General features: G+C 35.6%; 1 protein-coding gene across 1 annotated transcript in view; it reads left to right on the forward strand.

Annotated features, from left to right (window-relative positions):
* The window catches only part of LOC148945906 (uncharacterized), a 684,784-nt gene that overhangs the window by 250,189 nt on the left and 421,376 nt on the right, over nt 1-13,219 (forward strand). Inside the window, exon 4 of the mRNA XM_089097548.1 lies at nt 7,571-7,676. Within this exon, the coding sequence (XP_088953674.1) occupies nt 7,571-7,676 (106 nt within the window). The remainder of the gene's footprint in view (nt 1-7,570; nt 7,677-13,219) is intronic.

Below are 13,219 nucleotides of genomic sequence, written 5' to 3' on the forward strand. Positions count from 1 at the left end.
TGGACACCCCCATAAAATATTTTTGTGCAAAGGCCTCGCCATCTAGCAAAGATTTCGTTATTTCAACGTGCTTTTTGGACCTGGAAAGCCATCTACGATTTTTTTCATAAAGTTTCTGCGAATTTTAGTGGTTTTTTTACAAACTATAAAAGGATAAAATAAGTAGATGAAAAAAAGCAAAGGTAAGAAAAAAGAAAAAAAAAAGAAAGTGGTGAGAACGAGTTCTGAGAAAAATCAGGTGTACTCTCTTGATTGTAGACAGTGCTTAGAAAGTTTTAAAAGCAGTTAGTTTGATAAGTGCCATCTTTTGGAACTTGAAAAACCTACATGTCCACGTCTGTGGACATGCGGTTCCAATCGAGTAAAAAGCTAGGGTTGATTTTTCGTAGTTCAAATCTCGATTCTAATGGGGATAGCAGAGGCCAGTGATTGTTTTATTTGCTAAATTGGCAACAACCTAGCTGCCACTCACCCATAAGAAATCGCCACCCCTGTAAAGTGCCCCTACCCCCCCCCAGTCTGTATCCCCTACCCATTTCTTCCTTACTTTATAAAAAAAGTTTATTACAATTTTTACAAAAAAAATAAAACAAAATAACAACCCGTAAGTCTGCTAAAAATTAAACTATTTTGTATATATTATTTTTTCATTGTTGAATATTTGGTTATTTTATTTGTTACCCTTTTTATCTTTTTATTTTATGACCTTAAAAATATATTATAGTTATGATCTATATTTATGACTTTTGTATTTTGTATTTTCTGACTGGTACCTGTCGTGTTTTCGTTACAGTGGTAACTATGTTTTGTTATTGTATTATTTTGTTATTGTATTTTTTTTTTTAATAAGAAATATAAATTTTGTCCACTAGGGTTTGTGATAGTTCTTTTGCCAATCACTATCTATGCATCTACCTATCTAGCTATTAGTTTCAAGCTTACTGAGCCTGTTCCTTTATTGTAGTTTCCCTTGATGACACCCTTGGAATGCTCGGTGAAAGTGACCTGGACCTCTCTGATTTAGATGATGATGAGGAATGGATAAAAAACCACTCCTTGTCGTCTTCAGACTGTGATGGTGAATCAGCTGTTGCAGCCATTCCGTCATCAAGCAGTTATGCTGTTCTTCAAGATGTTGAAAGTGAAGAATCTCATGATGACGTACCCTTAGCAACCAGTGCCAAACGCTTGAAGGCTGACAAAGTAACAGCAACCTTTTCCTGGAGGAAGTCTTGGCAGTTCGATCATCATCGTGGCCCGGACGTGGGCCCTGCTCATTTCCAGGACCATGACGACTGGAGTACAGAACAATTCTTTTTGCAATATTACCCGGAGAGCTTCTTCGAACGTATAGCTTTTTGCATGAACCACAACTATCAGTTGGTCCACCACAAAAGCTTGAATGTAACTCCTGACGAGCTGAAAATTTTTGTTGGCATTGTCATCCTGATGGGGAACCTCAAGTTTCCTCCGATACGCATGTAATGGTCTGGGAAGTTTAGGGTGGATGCTAAATCACAAAAGATGACTCGAGACAGATTCTTCACAATCCGGTCAAACCTGAAGTTTGTTGTTGATTCAGAAATCTCAGACGAAAAAAAAACAAAAATAGGCTTTGGAAGGTGCAGCCGATCCTTGACAACTTCAGGAATATCTGCCTCCAGTTGCCACGTGACAGGAACTGTTCAATTGACGAACAGATGATACCCTTCCAGGGTCTGTCGACTCTCAAGCAATATGTACCTAACAAGCCCAATCCGGTTGGATTAAAGAATTTTGTCCTTGCCAGCTCCTCAGGGCTGATACTTGACTTCCAAATCTACCAGGGAGCCACCACCCTGGGAGAACAGCTGGTAGCATATGGCTTGTCAGCGGGGATCGTACTGCGCTTGTCTGAGACCCTATCAGAAGGTACATACCTCTATTTTGACCGATTCTTCTCGTCTGTTAAGCTCCTCGACATGCTGGCTGAAAGAAAAATAAATGCGACCGGAGCTATCATGAAAAACCGTTTGGGTGCCAACGGCCCAACGCTTTTTACCGAAACAGAAATGAAAAGAAAGGGCAGAGGAACCTCTGTCATGTCTGTGTGCTCAGATAGAAAAGTAGCCGTGACCCAGTGGTATGATAACAAAGTGGTTCTCCTGTCGTCAAACTGCAAAGGTATAGAAGAGGAGACAGAGGTCAAACGGTATGACACGCGCTAGGGGTCTTACGTGCAGGTCAAATGTCCACGAGTAGTCTCCGACTACAACACCTACATGGGTGGGGTTAACCTTGTGGATCGCATGATCAGCTATGACCGGTTTGAGCCACGTACTAAAAAATTGACTGTGCGTCTGTTTCATCATTTTGTGGATGCTGCACTAGCCAATGCATTTCATGAGCTGAAGGGCCATGGCCCAGAAGTTTCTGGTGACATCAAACAGCTCATTGATTTTCGTTTCAACGTGGCCGAGTTTTTGCTCAATTCTGGAAGCTCGGAGTCACGGGGTCAAGAAAATAGCAACGAAGAGCCATTGGGTGAAACTCAACACCGTGTTTTGAGTGTGAAAAAGAGGCCAATCCCTCCACCATATGCCAGAGCTGCACTGCATCTACCAGAATTTTGTGACTTGGCGAATGCAGCCCGATGCAGAAGGCCTGGATGCTGCAAAAGGTCAAGATGGATGTGCTCGCAGTGTAAAATCATTCTCTGCTTGACACAAGACAACAACTGCTTCACGAAATTTCATGAAGAGTAATGTTTTGTTTTCAACGTTTTGACATATCTCTTTTAATAGACGAAACAGATTTTTACTATACTCTTAGCTCGATAGAGACCCAATGTCCACACCTGTGGACATCCACCTGTTGGAGGGAGGGGGGTCAAATTTTTTTTTTAGTTGATCAATGGTAAAAATGATTTTTTCTAAGTCAACTAAAAAGAAATGAAAATAGAAAGAACAGTATGTCTATGGTCTGGTCTCAGGAGGTTAAAAACGGAATTTTGATGTCAATAAATGTATCAAAAGAATGTGTTTATAATGCTGATCCTAAATATATAAATTTTATTAAGTTTAGTATTACTCATCAAAGGCTACAGGCCTGAGAAAATTTACTCGATTTTTTAAAGAGGGGGAAACATCCCCTACAAGTGAAAGAATTTTAATGAAAATCACACCGTCAGAATTCAGCGTATCAGAAAACCCTATTACATAGGTTTCAAGCTCATATCTGCAAAAATCTGCAACTTTGTATTTTTTGCCAGAAGAAAAATATACGAATATAGAAGTTAGTTACGTAAGTTAATTTGTAAAGACATCCATTTAGCAAAAGAAAAGTAAAATTTTTATGCAAATAAAAGCTGCATTAGCTAAAGAACGATCAGAAATTAAATAAAAAAGACAAGTTTTTTAAACTGAAAGTAAGGAGCGACATTAAAACTTGAAACGAACAAAAATTATTCCGTATATGAAAGGGGGTGTCCCCTTCTCAATGCCTTGCTCTTTACGCTAAAGTTTGACTCTGTCTCACAACTTTACTTTTTAAAACAATAAAAAAATTTGGCATAAAGAACGAGGCATTGAGGAGGGGACAGCCCCTTTCATATACGGAATAATTTCTGTTTGTTTTAAGTTTTAATGTCGCTCCTTACTTTCAGTTTAAAAAACTTGTTTTTTTTATTTAATTTCAAAGATGAAACGATAAAACTGATTCTCTTTGGCCATAACTGAGTATTTCAATGTGATTAATCTGTAGCCACACATGTAACAGCTGATGCGGATGAATTTTTGTATTTTTCTTTAACACGAAATATACTATAGGCCTAAAATACTATAGGACTAAAATACAAGCCTAATATACATACAATATAAATACTGTAGGAATTTGAATGACGACTCTGCTATGATTTTTTTTTTTTTCGGTGTTCACACTCTTACTAGTAATTAAATTAAAAAAAATAAGTTTCTTTAACTGAAAGTATGGAGCGACATTAAAACTTAAAATGAACAGAAATTATTCCGTATATGACAGGGGCTGTCCCCTCCTCGACGCCTCGCTCTTTACGCTAAAGTTTTTTATTGTTTAAAAAGCTAGAGTTGTGAGAAAGTCAAACTCTAGCGTAAAGAGCAAGGCGCTGAGGAGGGGACAGCCCCTTTCATATACGGAATAATTTTTGTTCGTTTTAAGTTTTAATGTCACTCCTTACTTTCAGTTAAAAAAACTTGTTTTTTTTATTTAATTTTTGAACTTTTTTGAATAAATGCAGGTTTTGATCTTGGCTCACAGTCCATGAATAATTAAAACAAAATTTTTATATTTATTAACATTTATTTAGTTAAATGGCTTTCTCGAAAATTGTTTAATTTTATTTACGAACGTTTTTATTAGTAATAAATATACGTACCTTACAAATTCACCTACGTATCGAGCTTCTATATCCAAATATTTTTAATACCTATATTAGGGGATTCGACCCCTATTCAATACTTCGCTCTTTACGCGAAAGTTCGAATTTTGTTCCAATTCTTTAAAAATGATCCCTTATTCACAAAGGTCGTTAATTAGAATAAATAACTCTTATGAAAGTACTAAGAAATCTTTGGCTTAAAGAGCGAGGTATTTACTAGGGGGTGAACCCAATCATTTATGTAATATTTTCTGTTCGTTTAAAGTTTTGATGTTGCTGCTGTTGCAGTTGAAAAACTTATTTTTTTATATTTAATTTCTGATCTTTTTTTAAATAATGCTGGGAAGTCCGGCGTCCCCTTCATAGCAATGTCCCTTCCCCCCTGAACAATTCCTTCATGGAAAGATCCTCCTACATAACCCCCGACCCCCCCCCCCCCACTAACAGGAAAAATCTCCCCTGAAAACGTCTGTACTGTATACTTCCCAATAACCAATACTATATGTTTACATTGGGTAAAGTTCATAACTTTCAGCCCTCCTCCCGGGAACTTCGGGGGATTAAGTCATCCTAAATGACATACTTATAATATTTTCGAACATGCTGAACAAAATGGCTATCTAAAAATTTTGATCAGGTGACTTTGGGAAAAAAATGAGCGTGGGAGGGGGCCTAGTTGCCCTCCATTTTTTTGGTCACTTAAAAACGGCACTAGAACTTTTAATTTCCGTTCCAATGAGTCCTCCCACGATATTCTGGGACCACTGGGTCGATACGATCACCCCTGGGAAAAAAAACAACAAATAAACACGCACCCGTGATCTTTCTTCTGGCAAAAAATGCAAAATTCCACATTTTTGTAGATAGGAGCTTGAAACCTCTACAGTAGGGTTCTCTGATACGCGGAATATGATGGTGTGCTTTTCATTAAGGTTCTATAACTTTTAGGGGGTCTTTCCCCCTTTTTTGAAAATCAGCCAAATTTTCTCAGGCGCGTAACTTTTGATGGGTAGGATTAAACTTGATGAAACTTATATATTTGAAATCAGAATTAAAATCCAATTCTTTTGATGTATCTATTTGTATCAAAATACCGTTTTCTAGATTAAGACGACATTTTTTTTTTTTTTTTTTTTTTTTTTTTTTTTTTTTTTGCCAAGTAATTACCTCTTAAACATAATATGTTAACATTGGGTAAAGTTCATAACTTTCAGCCCTCCTCCTGGGGGCTTCGAGGAATTAAGTCATCCTAAAAGACATAGTTATAATATTTTCGACCATGCTGAACAAAATGGCTATCTCAAAATTTTGATCGGGTGACTTTGGGAAAAAAATTAGCATGGGAGGGGGCCTATTTGCCCTCCGGTTTTTTTTGTCACTTAAAAAGGGCACTAGAACTTTTAATTTCCGTTCCAATGAGCCCTCCCACGATATTCTAGGACGACTGGGTCGATACGATCACCCCTGAGGAAAAGAAAAAAAAAAAAAAAAAAAAAAAAAAATAAAAACCCAAACAGTATCTTTATTCTTGCAAAAAATGGAAAAATCCACATTTTTTTTTATATGAGCTTTAAACCTCTAAAGTAGGGTTCTATGATACGCTGAATTTTATGGTGTGATTTTCATTAAGGTTCTATAACTTTTAGGGGGTCTTGTCTCCTTTTTTCGAAAATCAGCCAAATTTTTCTATCAAACTTTTGATAGGTAAGATAAAACTTGATGAAACTTATATATTTGAAATCAGAATTAAAATTTGATTCTTTTGATGTATCTATTGGTATCAAAATTCTCTTTTTTAGAGTTTCGGTTACCATTGAGTCGGGTCGCTCCTTACTTACAGTTCGTTACCATGAACTGTTTGATATAATTGATATTTAAGGCATTATCATCATTCTTGGCTTTGCAGTTTAGTGACTTCAGAAAAATATAAAATCAATGTAATCACTTCCATGACAAAACCTGGTCTTAAAAAAAAAAGAAATACACCATTCCTTATCAACGCAACTTAGCGCCACCTACGTTACGTATGCTACTACTACTACTACTACTACTACTAGCAACTGACTAAAGCACCAAGTCGCCTGATGCCAACGCAGCTACGCACGCTCCTCCTCCATCCCTTTCTATTCAAAGCCTCCCTCTTTACACCCTCCCAGGAAGTTCTCATTTTTTTAAATCTTTCTTTGTTACATCCTTCCACCCCAACCGCGGACGACCTGCTTTCCGCTTAGCCCCAGACAGTTGGCCAAAAAGGACAATCTTTGGCAATCTGTCATCCTTCATCCACAGAACGTGCCCTAGCCATCTCAACCTTTCTTTCATTATAGCCCTAGAAAGCAGGATTGACCCACACTTTTTTAAAGTCTACTGTTTGAAATACGGTCAGTCAGCCAGATGCCAAGAACAATCCGTCGGCCGTTTCTGTGGAAAACATCTAGCATATCTTCATCCACTTTTCGGAGCGCCCATGCTTCAGAGCCATATTTGAGCACTGTCATTGCTGTAGTTTCCAATATTCTAATCTTGGTTTACAGACTTATCTTCCAAACCTGTTTTAACTGTAAAAAACACCCTGAGCCTTGGCTATTCTACTTTTAACATCTTCACTGCTCCCACCGTCTTTACTAATAATACTACCAACGTAAGTGAAGCTGTCCACCTAATCAATCTTTTCGTTACCGAACGTCATCTTTTCATCTTCACTTACTCCTAGCCTTAGTGACTTAGTCTTCTTAACATTAATTTTTAAACCTATTCTAGCCTCCCGAACTCGCAAAACCTCTTAAAGTTCATTCATTTTGCTCACACCTTCATCTAGGATGCTTAAATCATTACGTTAGGTTACGTATGCTCTAATTTATTTGAATTTTTTACTACGGAAACAACAATTTCAAAACATTATATTCCTTAGATATATTTTAAGAGAAATATTGAATCCAAAAAAGATTGAATTTGACACTGCATTTGATACCAGACGCAACGTCTGGTCATAAATTGCTATCCCTTATTGGTGATAGTGATAATATCTGTTTTTCCCTTCTTGGGGGTGAAGTCTCAGTTTCATCCCCTAAAGTATTCACTGAAAATTATAGCGCTAATTATTTCTATTGCAAGACAGCAATAATCCTGTATTCATTATTGAAATGAAATATTTGGTTTAACCATATTTTTCTTTAGATTTGGTTTTCGACAATCCAATTGCAAGTACTGTTTCTCTGCCGTCTTTGACACTCAGGTTACAACAAGAATCATGCGAGGATATCCAAATAGAGTCAACGTCCAGGTAATTATCTGTTGTTTTTTTTTCGTTTCTTCATAAAAATTGATAGAAAATGATAGGAGAATCGCTGTAGATGCGGGAGTCGAACCCACTAGCTTTCGTTGACAAGGTGAAGCCTTTACCAGTAGACTGATCCACCACACCTGGAAGAGTTTTTATTGATTTTCATTGTAGACATTACCTTTTATGACCTAGGTATCACCACGGTGGGGTCATATGGGTAATGTCTCTTGTGGGAAACAAGAAAATATTCAAAATATTTCCCACCTCTCTCCAACAAACTTTACTGGCAATGCTCATGGTCTAAAACAGCAAATAATGTGTTAAATTATAATTTTCGGTTATTCACTATATTCTTGTTTCGTACAAATAGAAAAACTTCATTTCTTAAATTGCTTTCTTCCTATTTCTAAATTCAGTAAACTAATGACAGCTGTAAAGAAAGAAAAAGAATTTATTCATATAAAATCCCACCTAATAATAACTTCTTCCCTGCAACCAACACCATAGCTGCTACAGAAATGTCGTTTCAACCTCTGCATACTATTAGAAGAAACTCAATCCATAGATTTAGTACTGGTGACATTCATCTGCGTTTAAGGTTAGAATTCTTTTTAGTCAAATATTCTGATTTTCTAGTAACAGACTTTCGTATAACAGAGTAAATAACCTCTCCTAGGGATGAGTATACAGGAGAGACCCTCTCTTACGCTCGAAGATGGTATGAAGAACCTCACAATACAAAATTATGGCCCAAATGACAATTTTTCCTTATTTTTGGCGCACAAATATAAAAGTTTAAACTTCCAAATATATTAACCAGCCCCCTTAAAATTAAAGCCCCCTTAAATTAATGGATTTGCAGCCATCGTAAACAAACCTTCGGGTTTTTATAGATGGCCGCTGTAAATTTGTTTGTATTTTTTTATGCTAAATAAATTCATTTGAATTTGAAAAAAATTAATTTGAATTTATCTTCCTGAGCTAAAAATGATATATAAGAATGAGCTTTTCCTGCTATTTATTGGCTGAAAAACACTTAAGATGACTTATTCCCATTCACCCAAAAATTATCCACTCAAACCCAAAGTCAGCACTCTCTTAGCCGACGTTCTACTCAGTTGACTTAGATCCTTACCAGAAATCAAAATTAGAGTAAATATAACTGTCTGAATCAGCTAGGGCTCAGGTACATTTTCGCGACTACGAATGGCTCACCCCTGGGCAGCTGCTGAGAATTAAATAAAATCGAAAGAGTCACCTCCAGTTTAATGACCCACGACTTTAAAGATTGAATAAAAGTTGTAAGATATTAATATTAATACATTAAATATTAATTTAGATATTAAATAATAACAGTAAATATATATGTTTAATATACTTTTGAGGATAATCATAAACTCAGGACTGATATTTCAAGGTCTCAGGTGGCATTCTGAGACATGGTTGCCATGTTTTGTCACTCTTTATCAAACTTTGTCGTTTTTGTAATAGTTTAAATGGAAATCTGGATCTTCAAGAAAATGTTGGCTGAAATATTCCAAAGTTAGCAAAACTTTGCATAAAACCTTAAAAAAAACAATTTTTGTGGCACTAGCTCTCAGGAAGGAAATAAAGAAGAGAACCTACATGATGCACAAGGAACACACGGAACAGATGAACAAATCAGAATAGATGAAACGAAAAGAAGAGGACCATATAGTGGAAAAATGGATCCTCAAGAAAATATTGGCTGCAATATTCCAAAGACAGCAAAACTTTGCATAAAACCTTAAGAAAAAACAGTTTTTGTGGCACTAGCTCTCAGGAAAGAAATAAAGAAGAGAACCTACATGATGCACAAGGAATACACAGAACAGATGAACAGATCAGAATAGATGAAACGAAAAGAAGAGGACCATATTTTTTTTTCTCGGTTTCAACCCTAACTTTCATCCAGGTATCTCACTTGGAGAAGGGTCATTAAAATATAAACTGAGAATGATCAAAAAGAGGAGTGAGTGTCAAACTAGGGTTTTATTTAGTCTCGGCCTTTCTCGTGGTTTTTGGCCTTTTACAAGGGAAGCGTAAGATTACGTATCTGCAACCTTCCTTCAGTTGCCTTAGTTAGGCCCTTTTGTGGTTCAGGATGTGCTTAGGGCATCCAAGAAGAATCACCAGTCATCTCTCATCATCGCGGCCACCTTCCAAAGCGGGTTGCAGTGAGGCGTTGTGATTTTGCGGATAAGTTTGGTAGCTGCGTCGTAGTTTGTTTTCGGGGCGTCCTCTTCTTCTTGAGCCCCACGGCTGCCAATGAAAAATAATTTCTGGAAATCAGGTTTCAGGCGTGCAAATTTCGTGTCGAAGATTCCTCCACTTCCTGCGCTTAATAACTCGGGTTATTAGAGGCTGGCTGGGCGTCTTTGCCGTATATTATCATTTTTTACTTAGTTAGTCTTTAATCGAATTGTCTTTGAAAGGCATGTGTCGCGACTTAAATTTAATCTAATGTTAAATATTTACTTAACAAGAGTGCCCTAGAGGATCAAAATAATATTGAATGGAATCCACCATTTATCTTATTAGATGTATGCGAAAGTTCGTATTAGACATGCAATTTATTATTGAAACCGACCTGAACTGAAATGATGCAGAAGCTGAAAAAAAGAAGAAAAAGAAAAAGTTAAATTAAGGGTCTACAAAAAAAAACATAGTAAAAGGGTTTATGAAAAGAAAAGGACTGGCGTCAGGTACAGGTTGCTCTTGCCCAAGATGTAGTTTGGGAGTTGAAAATTGTGGCCTACATTCGTTTAGAGTGGCAATAGATTTTAATTTTAAAGAACTTTTTTAGGGGGATACCCTTGAGTTTCAGGAGATCCCGCAGACGAATATGAAAAGGAAAAGCGTGCAGATTTACAAATATGAAGTGACTAAGAAAGAATAGTAGCTTAAGTTTTTTGTTGGGGGGGGGGGGGAGAAGATCAAAACATATGTTATTTACTTTGTGGTGTTTTATTGAATAGTTTGTTGAATGGCCTTGTATTAAACTAACTATTATTATTATCATTTACTATCAATGTCTTTGCTGCTATACGGATATAGTTCTATGTAACTTGAAAAGTAAAACAGAAAGACAAGTTTACATAGTGGCTAGACATATTTTATCGATTCCCTGTCGATCTTTGATAAATTATGTATAAATATTGACAGCTTCCAATATGGACCAAATTGAACTCTTTTAGTTTATTTACAAAAAATGAAAATGGTTGCCTTATCAACGGAGCACGGTAATTCCTTAGCAGTATTCAGTGAAGGAGGCAAGGGCTACTGAAAATACCTTATCTCCAATCAACCTAATTTTTCCTGTGCTATAAGCACCTATGGAATAGAATCTATTCACGGTTAATTATCAATGTAAAGTGAAAGACACTACATTTTGCAAGGTTGTCAAAATACCATATCTGCAATACCTAACAACAATGTCTCTGTCCTATATTTGAACAAAAATTCCCGTTGCTTTTGTCTAAAAAATTGGCTATTTTTGTGCTAAACAGTTATCAGAAAATTGTACCTTTCCAGACGAACCGGTTTTTCTCGGAACTACACAACACAGGAAGTCGTTTTCTTGAGCTAGACGGAAACGTCTATGCAGGTGAACAGGATTGTTTCATTGAAATTTGAGCTAAATTAACAGTATAATCCATTTTCATCATATCAGAAGTTAGTGTGTTTATATTGCATTCTATCTATTGCTATTTGGCAATGATTGGAACATTTTTAGTTCTAAAAATTTTCTAAGATTTAATTAATAACTATAAATTTATTCCAAATCCCTTATATAATCTTTACAAAAGCTATTAGCATAACCCTCTTCAATATAAATCTTTAGCGTAAGTGAATTTAAATGGAGCTAGCTGTATTTCAAGAACAGGAATTCTTCACGGGGCTGGTGCTAGGTCGTAGCTACAGTAGCAAGCATAAGAATTTAAAATTTGTGCGCTAATCTTTCAAATTCTAATCCTATAAGATTATCTAGACGGTAAATATTTTTAGTAATATCGTTTCAATGTCATGAAAATTTCAATTTTGTTTTATTTTTAACGGTTATGCCATAGTTGGGAAATGAAGTCTATTTAATTGTGAAATAATCTAATTCGGATGAAGCAAGATATTGGATAATTGCGCTTAAATAACTATTCTTTTTTATTGTAGTTACTTTACAGCTAAATCACTCCAAACTATAGAGAACAATTAACGTTCTTTCAATCGAACATTGTCTTACTTAGTGCAAATTTTAAGCGTCTTGGACCGAATCTTTTGAAAAGTTTAGTTAAATCGTTTGTAGGAACGAACCATGAGCAAAGAGTGATCCTTGAGTTTAGTAAGTTTAAAGCTACCCGTCAAAAGTTGTTTACCTAAGAAAATTTATAGAATTTTTAATGATGAAAATTACAGATATGGCAACGATGCTGTTAAAGCTGTGGTTGTGAGATCTGGTTTACGGTGAAAACAAAATGTTTCGAACAACACCAAGATTTTTGATAATTGTGATAGAAATAACTGTTTTTTGTCGTATATACTTTGTGTTTAAATGACTAAAACCTATATGACACAATTAAAATTTGTTCGAGCTAAGACCTAATTATATATTGAGAATTTATAAGGCTTTTCAAATGAAACCTCTTGAAAAGTCAGATAAAACAGTAACAAGAAAATTTTTTTCACATTAAATTAACCAAACATTTGCAGAGAACGAGGCTAGAACCGAACGAAGTTCCGGACTTAAACTCTGGACAGGGGAGTTGAAAAAGTCTAGTCCGAAGTCTGAAGGGTTCGGATCTCTCAAAATCAGGGGCAAAGAGACCCGAATCTTAGAGAGATTGGATAGGAAAGAATAAAAAGAAACCAGAAAAATAATAAAAAGAAGATAATAAAATAAACAATAATAAAAAAGAAGAATATCAAGAAACTGAATTATAAGAAACCGCAAGCTTTTATGTGATTTCCTTTTTTTGGCTAACAGAGCTTTTTATCTTCCCCAATAAAGTAAAAGAGGAAATTAAAGTGTCATTTTATGATTTTTCTGTACAACAGTAGAAGTTGAAGACCTCAGTTTGAAGACATAATTTTTTTATATTCTTGGGGTACCTGCAAAGCAAATTTATATAAAACAACCGTATTACTTAAAACTACTCTACTTTCATAACAAAGGCTATAATAAATAAATTATAATACATTCCATGCAACAAATCTATATAATAAATTTTATAAATAAAGTTATGAAAGTTATTCGGTTATAATTGACTTCCATCTGATCCTTCTTCTTTGAAAATTTTTTAAATTCTCTTGTTATCATTTTTTTAACAGAGTTCGTTGTGACAAGTTCCTTCCACTACATCTCAAACCGATTATAGTTTAAGCTCCCATGGATGACAGCGCTGATTAGACTTATTTATCACTTCTGTCATTACTGTATCTTCCACAGTTTCTCCTTTGACTGAATTCTAAAGTTTTTTCAACACGTTTGACTTTGTTTTAAAACTCAGAGCATGAACAGAAGTCTTGAA

Source organism: Artemia sp. Qi Xiang Cuo, chromosome 12 (assembly GCF_049724085.1).
Source record: "Artemia sp. Qi Xiang Cuo chromosome 12, ASM4972408v1, whole genome shotgun sequence".
In the NCBI taxonomy this organism is placed as follows: Eukaryota; Metazoa; Arthropoda; class Branchiopoda; order Anostraca; family Artemiidae; genus Artemia; species Artemia sp. Qi Xiang Cuo.